At 39.9% G+C, this 16021-nt stretch overlaps 1 protein-coding gene across 1 annotated transcript in view; it reads right to left on the bottom strand.

Moving 5' to 3' along the window:
• The window catches only part of LOC128736632 (neuroligin-4, Y-linked), a 30724-nt gene extending 15242 nt beyond the window's left edge, over nt 1-15482 (bottom strand). The window contains exon 1 of the mRNA XM_053831120.1: nt 15083-15482. Coding sequence (XP_053687095.1) covers nt 15083-15482 — 400 coding nt within the window. The remainder of the gene's footprint in view (nt 1-15082) is intronic.
• Nucleotides 15483-16021: the final 539 nt, after the last annotated feature.

Below are 16021 nucleotides of genomic sequence, written 5' to 3'. Positions count from 1 at the left end.
CCGTCCGTCTACGGAATCGCGTGTAGAGGTACCACATCCAGGTCGACGCGTACGAGGGGCGGTTTTATCACGATTTGCATATCGATTTTCGAGAGGGGAAAATTTGTTACTGGATTCTTTATTTCATTAGTATTTCCTGGTTGGCGTCCTTCTCCTCCAACGGAAAGCTGCGGTTCTTGGCTGGGGTCGTCCGTCGTCCGACAAGGACTGTTTTGTTTTTACTCACGAAACAGTTTACTCGTCATTGCACCGACCGGTACTTCCACCGCACCGGCGACGGAGCACTTATCGGCGGCGGTAGCCTGCAAACCTGTGTAATGGAGGTACTGATTCCTATCGGCTCATAAATTTCTTCAATCTTCTCTCCGTGGTGCAAAGTTTTGCATATTTAACATTACTGGGATGATTGCAGTGGTTTATGAAGGTCCAGGTGCCTGTAGATTAGTTGGCATTTTGGAGACTTAAAGAGTGTTTGCCAAAGGTTAAGGCAGTTATTGAGGAGGCGAAAATATCAGAAGGCATTTTTAACGATATGATGATCCTTGAACCGTTATTTATTGCAGCGGGACAATAAATTTCGTACTGTTCCTGAGAAGCTTTTGCAGTCGCTATCGCCTTGCAATCTTGCATAGGATTGAGAAATTTCTACCGCATTTTTTCTGGGGTTGTCGCAGCTGTTGCTTTAGTTTTATTACCTAGTGGTTGGATGTCATATAAGGTTTTGATATCAACATGATAGTTATGGTTACTCGCAAATATACATAGGCTGTAGAAGGCGCTGATAGTTGCTAACAAATCTATGATGAGGCAATCACAAAGCTTGGTTAAAAATGGGCGTATCGGCTCTGTATTCCATAGTTTTTGTACTTTTTAGATCCAAAATCTAACCAAGTTTTGACAGTGGTACAATGTATGTTTCCAATTGTTAGTCAAGCTCAATTCCAATCCAAACAGTTTTTTAAATTCGTTTCATGAAAAATAGTACATTTATATAGGTGCATAATGACCATACGAGTTAGTTTACCGACGGCTTGAGTATATGAGAAAATCAATTTCACCCATTTGTTGAACTCGTTCTTAATAATTATCTCCATACAAACTGCATTCATATTAATTCAATTGTTGTTCAGTTATTCAACTGAAATAGAAAAAAAATCTTGATGTAGCAGCTAATTGAAATGATACTAGTTGTCATTTCTCTATTACATGATTGATTTGATTTGATTGTTCATTTCAGAGGTTTTCAGTCTGCGACTGACTCGCCTCTTGTATTAGAGTAAGGATGGGCAAAAGTGCGACGGGGATAAAAGTGCGATTCAATGATTTATCAGTACAGATTCCGGGTAGATTGACTGCATTGGCATATAGGCGGGTGACTACTTTGACAGCTTGAATCTATCCTGAACATTTGTTGTTTACGAAGCATAGCTGCTGAATTATGTGTAGATGTTATTTTAGAGCGGTTTTGATGTAATATTTTACTTTACGGCTAGCTCGATATCAACAGGAGGATATCACTTGTTGAAAAATTGTAGCAGCATTTTACATTACTTACATATTTCATATTTCTTCTTTGAAAATGCAGTGAAAAAAATTTACAAAATATATTTCGCTTTTCTATAATTTGATCCAACCCCGTCGAGCGCCTTGTGGGGCAAAAGTGCGTCTCATGGACGGAGCAAAAGTGCGATCCATGGCGAGGCAAAAATGCATAGGTAATTATATACAGTTTTGGGCACTGTATTACAGATACTAGAAATGGAAGATCTGCCGAAAACTGTGTGTTCTACAGATGCTGGCCGAAAGAAAACAGTGTTTACCCGCTGGTGAAACAAAAAAAAAACGTTTGGTAAAGTTTCGATCTGACGGAGGCTGCAGTGCACCAGCGGAAAATAAAAAGTGTGCAAATTGAGATTATTCATTACTGAAACACACCGCATATTGAAGACATTATGGTTTTGTTAACTACTGCTGCGCTAATTTCATGGATTCAAGCTTAGCACTTTTGCCCCGCGGTCGCTAGGGAGGTAAACGCGCGATTCGGCACTTAATCAGAAAAATGAAGTATTTATTTTGCATAACACTATTATTCGAGATGATTTATAGTTGAATGTGAAGATATTGAGTTATTTCATATCCTATGAAAATTGATGCCAACTTCAAACGTCGCACTTATGCCCCGCCCTACTCTATATGATTTTTTTTCGTCGCCGCCGTCAGCAGCAGCCGGGATGGCTCGTGTTGTTTCAAGCAGTCGTATCCATTCAACTCGATCTTGGGCCACTTGTCGTCAATTTCCCGGGCGTCACAGAACTCGCAAATTACTTTCGCCCTGGTCGAGCCACTTTGCATGGTCCCTTTGTTCCTGGTATCGGTAAGGTTTTTGAAAAGAACCGTTTTCTTCGCACTGTCGACTGGCATTCCTATGACGTATCCGATCCACTGTAGCCAAACGACTTTCGCCAGATGTAAGATGGGAATCTCTTCAAGCAGCTCCCCGCTTCCAGTTTGTATTCCGCCAAATATCGTCCACAGCATCTCGAGCATGGCAAGGCCGCATGAGTGCTCCGAGAGTAGTATCACAGCTTCAAGTACCTAAAGAATTGCCGGTCTAATAAGTGTTTTGTACATTGACAACTTCGTACGACGGCGTAGCGATTCCAATTACACGAATGCACCTACTACTTCTAGTTTGTCGCGGCCAACGATTTCCGTCCGTGGTAGGCGCGTTTGTCTCTTTTGAGCCTCTTCTTTTTATGTGTTTGGTCTTCGACGCATTTATTTTTAGCGTAGATTGCCTCCGCTTCCACAAAGTTCCCCGCTATGATGCCAAAGTCATCTGCGATGCCTAGGTGTTGGCTAGATTTGGTGATAATCGTACCTCTCGTTTCGATGCCTATGCTCGTAGGTTCACCCCCTCAAGAGCGATGTTGAGCAGCATGCAGGATATAAGCTGTCACCTTGTCTCAATCCTCGCCGCGTCTCAAAGAGGCTCGAGAGTGTCCCCGAGATGCGCACAAAACACTTCACTCGATCCAATGTAACTCTGATTAGCCCCGTCAGTTTGTCCGGAAAACCGTGTTCATCCATTTTTACCATAGCTGGTCTCGACCAGAGCTGCCACAAATACAGATATTTGTGCATGCATAAATTTGGGACCCATCAATTATTTTAGTAGCTGTGATTTCTGGCTCTACTAATGTGCCTGGACTTTAAAGTACTCCATAAACTATTCATGTTATTTAAAAGATTAGACCGAGAATATAATAATACTAAAAACGGCTGGGTCCAAAATTTATGCATGTTCAAATATCTGTATTTATGGCAGCTCTGGTCTAGACAGACTGTATCTTATGCTGTTTTGAAATCAATAAAGATGTGATGCGTATGCGTGGGAACAGTAGAATCAATATATATATAGAATGCCAGTGTCGCTGTTTTTCTACAGAACTCGTTGTGGTAAACATGATGCTAACAATCTGTATCAAGTCTGTGAATCGGGAGCTTCATTGTCAAAGTTGCTCATTGTTATTTATCTGTTCTTTATCTGTGCGCTGGTTGGTGCTGTCATCAGTGCGCTCATCGCTGTGTTTTCATGCCAGTGAAATGTTTTTGAACGCCAATTTTCTTTTCGTCCGGATGATTGAATCCCAAAACTGCACCTGTTTGCACCGATTTTTTCAGAAATTTGAAGCAAGCGAAGTTTACAATCACATTACTTGGCAGCCATATTCGAAATTTTAAACTGGTTGTCAAAGTTTGACAATGAGATTCCCCTTTTGATGAATCTCAGTCACACACACATATGCATATATAATGTAAATACATTATCTGAATATGTATGATGTTTACCACGCGCACTGCAGCGACACTGGCATTCTATATATATATTGATTATACTGTGGGAACGTTGAACTCCCGACATTCCTGCAAGATCTGTCTGATGGTAATAATTTTGTATGTTTCATTTCCTATGAAACCTTGTGCTATCGGTGACAGCCGGCAGAAATGTAATAGAGAGTACCTTGTAGGCGGTGTTTACCAGCGTTATTTCGCGATAGTTGCAGCAGTCGAACCAAGCTGGGAAAAACTACTCCTTTCATCCATACCTGCGGTAGTTTCCCCCAAATCTTCCTCCGAATTCTTGGAAATAATCCAGTGTAGAGCCGTTGCTAGCGTTTTTTGACCATGTTTATAAAGCTCTGCTCGCAGGCGGTTCTGTAACCGTAAGGTTACCGAGTCTGCTTTGACAAGCTTCGAATCTGCTTCGAATCTTAGTAGAATAAGGCCATTCGATGTCAACGTGACTTTAACATGGGTTTATTTTGAGGCCCCTCATCACCCTTCCTACATGCTGAATTCTTTATTATCGCGATGAAGCCTATTGACAGTGCAAAAATAAGACCCTTATAGTTAAATACACTGGTAGCTAACCGGGTTGCGCCAGGGATTGGCTATAATTGGGGACAGCACTGTCACGTGGAGCGAGGTGGATAAAGTAGAGTAAGCATTGGAGGAAGGGTAAATATGAATATACACAAGCACGCTTAAAAAATGTATAAAGTACATCGCTCACTCAATAGCGATAGTAGCAAAAAAGATGTGCGGTGCATCGTATCCGTCCAGCTTTAGCCATCTTTTGAATACTGCCCTCGAGGTAGAGCTGGAAGGGTTCATGGTCCATCGTTCGCGTCCTGTACAGTACACCGCCGAAAATCGTTCTTAGCATTGGTTTCTCGTTTCATATCCATAGAGAAGGAACAACCGATCTAATGAGCTACTTGTATAGGATACACTTTGTACGGGGGATTAGCCTATTCAACCACAATCGCTTGTCAGCCCCCCTGATGCCGTCATCAGTGAGCAAAGGTAGAATTTGCATATCTATCATTCATCTCTGGGGATGGTCATGTCGTCGGCAAAACAGATTTGTTGAATGTCGTAGCGCAGCGTGTTGAATAGCAGGCATGAGAGATCGTTACCTTGACAGAGCCTTGTATGTAATTCGAATGAACTTAACAATCTACCCGAAATCCGAACCCAGCACCATGTATCATCCAACGTAAATTTAATCAGTCTGATCAGTTTCCGAGAAACCCGTTTCCATATATAATTTTTTGTTAGTTTTTTGTGGTTGATGGCAGCGCTCGAATTTTTATTTTGATTTTAGGCAAATTTTCCACTATTAGAGGAACATTACCACTAATTTAGTAGCACAGACTAATGTCAGAAACAGCAATATTTGAGATATATTAACCAACAGAATAGTATAATTTTGGTATGCATTTAAAGCCAACATTATGGTGCACCATATTATCATATAGTTCAATTGGAAACTGATAAATTGAGCATTTCAATTATCTTTAAATACTATCCCCTGACATAATTCCTCCATTACTGGAGCATCTACCCTACCTATTACAGCTGGCGGCGGTAGTTTAGTTAGTAAAACAGTCGGGTACCATCGTGGGTGCGAACCTTACTTGCCAACACTCCGATATATTTTTGGACTATGTACATCAAAATTTAGTGCATGTGCTAAAATGTGAAATTTTATTTGCGGTAACTTTGACCGCTACTTTATACGGGACGCTTCTTAAATCTACAGTGGAGTTTTACACCTCCAAAGAAGGCAACATTTGACTAATAAATTGTCCAAAAACAAATAAATTCGACTAATTGAAGAATTTTGGGCACTTAGGCACATCTTAACATGTCTCTCCAGGAGAAACCATTCAACAATTTAAAAATGACTGGAGAAATGTGAAAACTTGTCGCTTAGAAGTGCGTGCTAAACCTCATGAAGAACGTTCACAAGAAGGTGTATACAATCGGTTGATTGCAGAAATTGAGAACATTATTGGATTGTTGTACTAATCTTATTTCAGCAGTATAAAAAAATAGAATTTGTAACATTTTTGTTTTATTGTTACTAAAAACTGGATCCGTCCATACTTTCTGGAACAGCCTTTAGGCACCGTCAGCACAATTAGTCAGATTATTCGATAGACTGCCTCATACTTTGACTGAGAAATTTAACGAAATTGTTCGAACTATTTCCATGTCTCAGATGTCAGGGTTTTGTATAGGTCTAGGTTTTGAAAACAAATTTCAATCTATTTTTTTTCAGAAAGTATCCTTTACGTCATGTGCGTGCTTACAAAACAACCTTCACGCAGGGCTAATTTTCGACGAAATTTTTGGTATTTCTGCTTTAATTCTAGATGTAAGCATAAATTGCCGGAACAACCGCATGCATAAAGTCCAAATATCCTAAAAGGTTTCGTTCTTACATACTTTTAAGTGGTTTATGCGGACACCGGAAAACGCAGCATGAAAAGTAAATTTAAATATTGCGGTGTTTCGCATTTAAAGTCATGCGGCATTCTTTGAAAGCCGGATGTAATACCTAAAAAGGAGTGTGTAAGGAACAAACGCGCAGGTTCTTCTACGCACGCAAATTCGATTTTTTTTCTAGACCAATGTATTATGAACAATGAGCATTATTGCTAAAATAAGAATTAATCTGAGTGAAAGAAAAAAGAAACCGTGACACGCGAGCAGGCACTCAAAAGCGCAACAACGAATTGTTCGACCCACTTTTCCGGACAGTTGTTGGCGGGGCGCAAAAAAAAAGTACAAACGTTAAAAACGTGTTACTCTAACAAAGGTTAGCAATTTTTAATTCCAGCGCCAAAATTACTGTACTGTGCTCTTGCTGCAATGTATAGGTCACCAGCACGAAGGTACTCGTAGCATAGTCAAGTGTCGGGCTGATATCAACCATGGTTTTTCTTTCTTTTCGACGCAACCAACAACAGCACAAGCGACGAAACTTCCTCGCAAGGAGTTCTTATGTGTAGCACGAAACATGATTCTCGCCTGGGTATGATTATGGCTACTACTGCTGCTACTATCAAATTATTTAGAAGTAATCTAAGGCAGTGCAGGAACATATAATTATTGCGGTATCATTTTGGGTCATTTGCGGAAACATTTGTTTTTCGTTTGGCGTATTTAATGCGTATTTTCTAACAATTTAACGTAAAAAACTAATTTATTTTTGTGGAAATGAATTAATGAAAGTATTTTCAAATGCTTGCATTTCAATGTAAGCAAAATCTTTCATAGAAATAACCTCAAAAGTCCACAAATTTCACTTCTATCCTCCAGCCTACCCTATCCACTCAATTTGTTCACGATTTTATTATGACGTAGCGAGTAGAACAAATTCTTCAAGACCTGGCCTGCGTCATAAGACTTTTCACGTTTTCCCATTCGTTGCTGAACCCAGCACATCAAACGCATTCTGTTCGCCTGTCAGACAACTGTCTTCATCAGTGAGCAACCGACAAACGTGCTGCCGAGCCGAGAGCCGACTGTTGGCTGAATTATACGATGGATATAGGTTTGTAGTGCAAAAAATAAAGCTGGGTTGCTATAGAAAATCAAGTTTTAATTTTATCGATTTTATTTATAAACTGCAGAATACCACTTTACAGGACCGATTTGCTTGGTGCTTTCTACTGTAGCTATACAATCGATGTTAAAGAGCTTTCGTGTTGAAAGGGTACATTATACCCGCGGCTCAACAAGTCTAATTCAATTAGAAACTTTTAAAAACTTTCACTCATCGAACCATGATGGTGCGTTTCGCATTGCGTTCCTTTTCAGGATCGAACTTTCTGCTGCTATCCTTACGGATGTTGAACTTCAACCTGTGCAACGTTCAGCTAGCGAACTCGTTTCTACCATTAAAATGTCTCAAAGTTACATTCTTGGCCTTGAAAGGTCTCTTGAACTGCATTGATCATCTTAACATTTTTCTTTGCTCGGGGCTGTTTCTAACGGAAAAATGGCTGGTATTTCCCACGAAACAGCTCCACTCTCGACCGGACATGTCACTCATTATGACTCAAGCCTGGTCCTATCGTGATTTGTCGTTCATTAGCATGTTTATGAATTCCCTGATGGCGATAGTTGGGTTTGTTACGATTAATGAAAATCAGGGCTATCCAGAGGTGATTCATTTCTATGCTAAACGTTACGTAACTGGTCATCTAACCGTAGGTACCTATTGCATCGGTAATGGTCAACCACCGTGTTCAAGGTCAAAACAATATACCACACCACGGTAGTTGATAGAAATCGGAATCACAATTGCTAAGAAATCAGTATAGAATAAATTCCAAACTGCTCGCATCCAAAAATACATGGCAGTCAAAGTCAAGTTCAAAGCGAAGGATTCGGACCGGGTTTGTTGCCACCCAATGAGTCGAATGAATGTCGAAACAGCATAATCGCGTTTTATGACTGGAAGGTAACAATTATGTGATAATATGATAAGGATAGGGCAATATGAAATCATCTGTATTGATATCAAAGCAAAGCTAAGCCTAGGTGATTTGGGGTAGGGGTTCTGATTTCGAAACTTGACGTTCTTTTTTCATACGATAGACTTCGCAGACAGATTTTCATTTAAACGTTATGTGTTCGGCTGGGTACCTTTTCAGACTTTATTGCCTAGAAAAACAAGGTTTACCTCAACTCAGCCAGCTAAAACTCATGCTCCTAACTAGTGGAAGTAAACCATTTGCATGAAATACTTCTAACTTTATCAATTCTTGACCGAATTTGCATCTTGAACCGCCAAAAGATTGGAAAATTTGTCTATTTTTAGAGTACGAAACATACAAGACCTGGGAACACGTCTGTTTCCCATAAATCCGGTTCCTCGGGATCATGTTCCAGATCCTAGACAAATTTGTACAATTGTCGATAAAACCACACAATATTGGTATCAAAATTCATGTAATCACTGCAGGAGTTGTTTTTTATCCATTTTGATTCCACCTGACGAGTTGTCGCCGGAGTGGTCATTCCGAGCACAACTCATCAAATGGACTCAAATGGATAAAAATCAACATCTGGAGTGATTCCATCAATTTTGACACATATATTGCCGAAGTTTCATTTTATATCAAAAATTAGTGGCTATATCGTGCCCCTATGGAACTTACTTCGGACTGGATATTTCTGGGACAAGTCTTCAGATCGATTTAAAATGGATAAAAATCAATTCCTGAACAAATTTTATTAATTTTGACATACGTATTGCTACACTCAAAATAATCCGCACATAACAAATGGAAAATTTCCATATGAAAATTATTATGATTATTATATGCCACATATAAATACAATCCGCCCAGAAGTACACATGAAAATTATATGCATATGAATAGTACGTGCAAATTTTAAAGGTAAATTTTAAAAACACATAAATGGTAACTGTTTGGCACATAAAATTCATTTACTGGGCACATGGAAAAAATCTATGTGTGAAACACATAGAAACTATACGAAAAGTTTTCTCAGTGTAGGGTTTCTATCCAAACAAGTTTGTGGTCATATAGGGTCCACGGGAATCTGCCCCGAAATGGCCATTTCGGGGATAAGTCATCAGATGGATTCAAAATGGATAAAAATCAACTCCTGGAGTGATTTCATGAATTTTGACATACATACTGCTGGGGTTTCTATCCAAGCATGTTAGGGGCCCTACCACGGGAACCTGCTCCGAAGTGGCCATTCCGAATACTACTCGTTAAACGGCCTCAAAATGCATAAACATCTACTTCTGGAGTGATTTCATGAATTTTGATACCAATACTGCTTGGTTTTGTTGACAATTGTACAAATTTGTCTTGGATCTGGAAAATGGTCCCGCCGGAGATCTGGATTTACGGGAACCAGATGAAAACGTTAGGCTGTTTCGGTCATACATATTGAAAATAGACAAACTTTTCCAATTTTTTGACGGGTCAAGATCCAAAATCGGTCAATAAATGAAAAAGTTAGAAGCATTTCATTTCGCTGGCAACCCGGGTACCCATCCGAACACTTATGGGTGTTAAATTTCCCGTACACGAAACGGTTAAGGAGATAAAAACGATTAAAATTTTTGAAAAAATTTTATATTTTAGATTTTGATTTTGCAGACTTTTTTGCTTATTTTGATATTAATTTTGTAATGACCCGACGATGGGAAGTCGGTGATAAACGATCACACAGACTTTATTTATCTTTTTCTCTTTATCAAAAGTAGTGTCTTCAGAAGAGTCGCAAATTTTATTTGCTCCTGGGTTTTTGCCGCTCATGTCAAAAACATGACCACTAAAAATTGTCATTTAGGCTCCAAATGCATGATTTGCAACAGTACAACAGTACAGAGCGACGAATGTATTGTGAGCAGGCTTGTTATTTCTTCACTCAATGTGCAAAAAGAGCAACTTTTTTTTCAACACAATGAGCAGAAATGAGAAATAAATCTACACAAGGAGAAACAGACTAAACACAAAGAGAAAAACTGACGCGCGATGAAATGAGAAATGAGAAACTTTCGGTTTCGCTCTCGGTCCTCTCGGTAGCTACAGCAGTAAGCGTGAAAACGAAACAACCGGTGCGTGTAGGGGAAGACGGGGTAAGACGGGCCCCCTAAGCGAATAAATTGCTAGCATAAAACGTGTACGAAAATTCACCTTTTTTTGTTCCACACATGGAAAAGCATTCATTTATCTACCATTAAAAAGTATATAAAGAATTAATTAGTCTATTTTTCCGTGATTATTCATCAATTTTTGAAACGTCTAAAAATTACTCGTTCACAACCAGGCGGGGTAAAAAGGACCACCAAAGGGGTAAGACGGACCATGTCGGAGTAAGGCGGATTGTGGCAGATTTGAAGGTTTCTTTGAGTTGTAAACACAATTTCAATATTATTAACTAAGTAAGAACAAGTTCTTAAGGGGTTTTAGGTACATGCTAAAAGAAGGAGTAGTTTAATTTGGAGACCTGCTAAAAGAAGGAATTCTACTACTAGTTCAATTTTGAAAATAAGAGTAGACGTTATTTTACTCCACTGGTTTTTATTTACTCTTTTCTTGGCGTTATTTTGTTGATTTATCAGCGGACTTTTACTCTTTGAATACGCTTCACTTTAGGTGAAGGCAAAGAAGGCAACACATTAAATGAGCCGTTAAGTGACTTAGGATCATCAAATTTTGATTCCGTTAGATCCAAATTTACATTGATTTTGTTATTCGAATGGCACTCGTTGGCTTCTTTGGACGTGGGAGGCTCTGTGTTAAACAGGATGATCTCAGATTCAGGAATAATTTTTATTACAGGTGTACTCTATTTCGAAAAAGACACTGATGAAGTCGTAAACGAAATGCGTATCTGTCAGAATAATAAAAAAGTTAGTCAAATTCAACAGGAAAAAGGTTGGTTTTTTCATTCAATATTTTTAAAATCTATTAAGACACTAAACAGAAGAACTTAAGACAATTATGAGCACTATGACGTATGGCCCTTTTACCCCGTGAAAAATGGCCCGTCTTACCCCTAGTTAACAATTTACATTATTTTGCTTTTATCTCTCAATCCGTACTATTTTCTATACCTTTTCCGCCACACTCAGAACAAGAATTGCCCCATTAAAGTCAGTGGTAACAGAAACGACAAAATACATAGCTTTTTTTGCTGAATAACCTTAAATTTGTTGCTGCTGAAAATATATCGCATGAAGACACTACGAACGAAAAGTTTGTTTTGATTTTACTTTTGACATTGGATACGGCCGAGTGCCACAGGTTGTCTCGAAAGTGTTTAGATAGTCTAATAAACAAAACATACTATGGCATTTGTAGAAAATTTAAGGATTTCTTGGCGAAATCGATGTGGTCCCTCTTACCCCGCCGGGCCTTCGTAGCCCTTGTTACCCTACAGAAACTATAGACTCAGAGGCGTCAATGCAATCAAAAGTCGTTAAATTTTGAATCTTAGCGGAGAATTACCTTTGTTTATAATGGGACTTTCCTGCAGGTGCGCGTCGAGAAGCAAGTGCATGGGAATTCCAATGTTGCCATATCTAAATAACATTTTTCGCACTGTTGTCGTTGTGACATGCCTAACTGTATGATGCAGTTGCGTTCACGGGCAGCCAAATTCAACTGAATATACTAAATGTAAGAATCATGATTCAACTGCATTAATGGATTAATATTTTTCTGATGGCAATGGCCGCTATTTACAATCGTTGTTTTTTCCCAACGCACTACCCATGTTAAAACTACCCGTAGTTGTCATACGTCAGCGCATCGCATCAACGTATTCAAAGTGTATTAACATTCTGTTGCTCCTCAATGAGTAGCGCAATGTGCGGTTTCTCATACAACCGCGTTCAGCAAGAAAGAGAAAAGTCAAAATGAAACGGCAAAGAATAAATCGCGTTGAAGACTGAGCACAGTTTGAATTTTTCTCTTCTCTTCTTTTCCTCTGAGGAGGAATCATCCCTGACTGTGAGGGAGCAAAATCAATTGCGATTATGGTGGTAATAACCATGAAAATAATTTCTTTGATTGCCCTGCTAGACTTGCAATTGTACAGTAAAGAAATCAGGATAAAATTAATGCACATCTCGAGTTCCTACGAGGCGCGGCAAGGGTTGAGACTTATCCTGCATGCTGTTTAACATCGCTCTTGAGTAGACGTCGAAACAACAGGCACGATTTTTACCAAACGTAGGTAGCTCGTGGGCTTCACAGATGTCATTGCCAGGAACTTTCCGATGACGGAGGCAATCTATGTTAGACTGAAAGCAGACTCTACAGATGGGTTGGGCCAAAAATAAAAGCGTCGAAGACCAAAGACAGTAAGAAGTAGGCTCAATTTTCTGGGTATTACAGCGACCTTTGGTGCCTCAGAAAGAGTCTTCTCTACTGATAAGATGAGTCTAACATATATGCATTAAAAATGGACTAATTTGAGTGTTTGTTCATGCGATTTACCTGCCACCTGATGGTGAATCCACCTATGCATCGCTAATTCTAGTAACCCTGTTGAAAAACATTGACAAGGTTATCAGTGTATCAATTCTTTGTTCTAGCCCGGAGAGAAGAAGTTGGACATCTTGGCGCCCTTCGTGTCCGGATATAGGCGATCCGGCATTTACAACCTCGTCTCCTTTCTGGAGGAAAGTAAGAGCTTCGAATGGCAGCCTGGTTCCTGCTACCCGACTGTAAAGTGCAGCAGTAGCAGAAAAGGAAAACCGAGAACAAGATGGCCTCATCATTCTATACCTTGGGCCAAGAGGTCCGACTAACCGGCCAAACGGGCAGTACCTTTCAGTGTCAGTTGAAGTCGGCCTTGTCTGAGCAGCAGGCAATCCATTAGAAGAAGCGGTTGAAGGTGCTGGTAAAAAGCATCTTTCCGGCGAATCGCGACTTGGTGGTCATAATGGATACCATGGTCTACTTGCGCTGGATAGCAATGACTAGCAGGAAAACCGGCTACATTACGTCTCTTACCAAGCTGGTAAGCGATGACGTCAAATATATCTCGTACACTAAGTTCCTGAAGAAGGTCCTTCTGTCGCTGTCCCGAGTCTATGGGAGCATGTTGGTACACTGAAGAAGGGAAGAGGAGGCTCATATTCGGTGCCATGCTGACTGCCATGAATGGACTCTGACGACTTTGTCGTTAAAGTGACTGTAATCAAACAATAAAAACATTACTCTGAAGTTTTAATTAATTTCCTTCAGCCATGTTTTGGTTCATTTTAAAAAGCAGGCAGTTGAAAAAATTAAACTTTGAGATCTAAATTATCAGTCAAGAGCAAGAAAATTGACTGACCGGTTAGTCGAACAATCATTCAGAACTGCAATTCACGAATGAGTTGTTTTGAATGGTAGAAAACTGAGAAAGACAAACACTGTCAGTAGTTCAGTAATTATGTCCATAACTGACAGATAAAAGAATACTACCAGGGGTGAAACTATATGCGCTGAATGCGTTTTATATTCGCCTTCATGCAGGGCTGTCGATTTTTTTGAGCACTGGTACGAAGTGCCTGCCGGATGTTGCTGCCTGGAGCACAGACTTCCGGAAGCTTTTGTGGCGTACCGACCAGAGCACGACTTTCCGAACTTTTTACCAACTAGAGGGTAATGTAACACCATGGAAATTTAGTCCCGGGGTCACACGGAGGAGGATGTGGTTTTTGGCTGGACCTGGCCTCGGATCATTATGCTAAGAGATTACTAGAGCTGATAGACCGGCTTAAGGCAAACATTATGCCGAAAACTGTCAACTCTTCCAAAGTCCCCAGCTGTGACAACTAGAAAATTGTTAGGCAAAGCTAAAACGGAGGATCTACCCGAATAGTTTCGTGTTCAAAACGGAGAATCAGCTGATCGCCAAAGCCACGAATGAGCTGAAGAACATGCAAACATCCATCGTTTCATCGCCAATGGCTAAGGTTCCAGGTGATATAGATTTAAAGGGTTTGACTTGGAGTTCGTAAAATAATAACATTTTTTACCGAACGTTCAGCGGTTTAGAATTCGGTAAAATTTTACTCAATTCGGTGGTTTTTTTAAGTGTGTACAATTTTTTTTAGCTGGAACTCATCACTGTCAAGCTACTAAAATAAGTTGGCGTTAACCCATCTCCGGGGCGGGTCAGTTCTTTGATGAAAATTGACTAGATTTTGAACTTTGTTAGTAATTTTTAACTTTCACACCAAAATACAATCTGTCACGTACTTATTACCTAAATTTTTTTTATTAGTTTATTTCGAATAATAAGTATAATTTACAATGTTTTCATTTTTATTGTACAGAGTTAAATATCCTTTTCCTCCATGCACTTGAATTTTTAAATTAACATAATAAAACAAATCATGTATTCTAATACCTAGATCGAATATACTATAATGAGGAGGTAAGAGTGATGTTAATATAAAAAACTAAGAAGTATCAAAGATTTATAAGGGTTTTCCTGAATGACGGGATTAACAAGTACATAGTACAGGTAGTACAGTACAGATTTTTGTCAAATCATTTTGTGTTTTAGGCAATCAAAATCTTAATCGGTGTATCAGGTTTTTGGTTGTAACATTTTCTAATTAGCCAAACTGTTGAACTATTGTCATTGTTATAATTTCATTCAAATAAACCTTAAAGCTGGAACACTAATTTCGAGGTATATAACTAAAATTTATGCATGGATTCAAACTCACCGTCCGGGACATAAATATTCAAAAACAGGCAATCCTCGTCGTACTGCTTTTCGCCTTCTTCGGCCGACTGTATTAGCTCCATAAACAGTTGGTTATGCCGTCGGTGGCTGCTTCGAGGTGACGACCAGCACTGCTTCTCAAAGCTGGACGCATTCTTAACCCCTTCCCAACTGGGCAGATTATCGACCACCGGACGACTGAAACGTTTATCTCCTGTCGGTGCCTGGGCGTACGGAATTCCAAGATATGCCACTACCCGTTGAGTTCTGAACATCTTCATGAACACACCCATCACTGTTCCTTGGTCGGGGATGTCCACCTTCGGTGGATCCCTGGAGTAGCACTGTCTCACGAGGACCACCACGATCATCACAATTACCAGCAATCGATTATTCATCATTGCTTCTTCTTGATTTGAACTTTTTGAACCTGGTTTTCATATGCGCTTGCTAAATTTACCGAATTTCAATCGCCACTCCCAGCACTACCTCGCTCCGAATTCACGATTTTGCTAGTTGTAAACAGGATCACCTCCACAAATGGGACCAACAGAACCGAAAACATGAAACACTAACACTAAGCAACACTATCATGAAAGCTCTAAACAGACTGGTAACCTAAAAACAATACTGGAACAGTAATCCTGTGATTTGCTGGAGGAATGCGTATCCCCCAAAGGCCGAAAAGTGCAAGAACTTTACAGTCGAAATTCCTCCCGGTTGGGCCGAACGCTCGACATCGAATGAGAAGCACCGACCGGAGCACGGACTTCCGAACCTTTTACCCACTAGGACTAGAGGGTAGTGTAGAAACATGGAAATCGGTACCTAATCCCGGAGTCACGCGAAGGAACAAGCGACCCCAGCTACGGACGAATAAATGCTTTTCCACTGCTTGATATGCACAGCCAAGCCGAGGGAGCGTGGGCCATCGTGCCAC

Source organism: Sabethes cyaneus, chromosome 2 (assembly GCF_943734655.1).
Source record: "Sabethes cyaneus chromosome 2, idSabCyanKW18_F2, whole genome shotgun sequence".
In the NCBI taxonomy this organism is placed as follows: Eukaryota; Metazoa; Arthropoda; class Insecta; order Diptera; family Culicidae; genus Sabethes; species Sabethes cyaneus.
The sequence above is the reverse complement of the archived record's forward strand: the minus strand, read 5'-3'. Positions and strand labels throughout refer to the sequence as shown.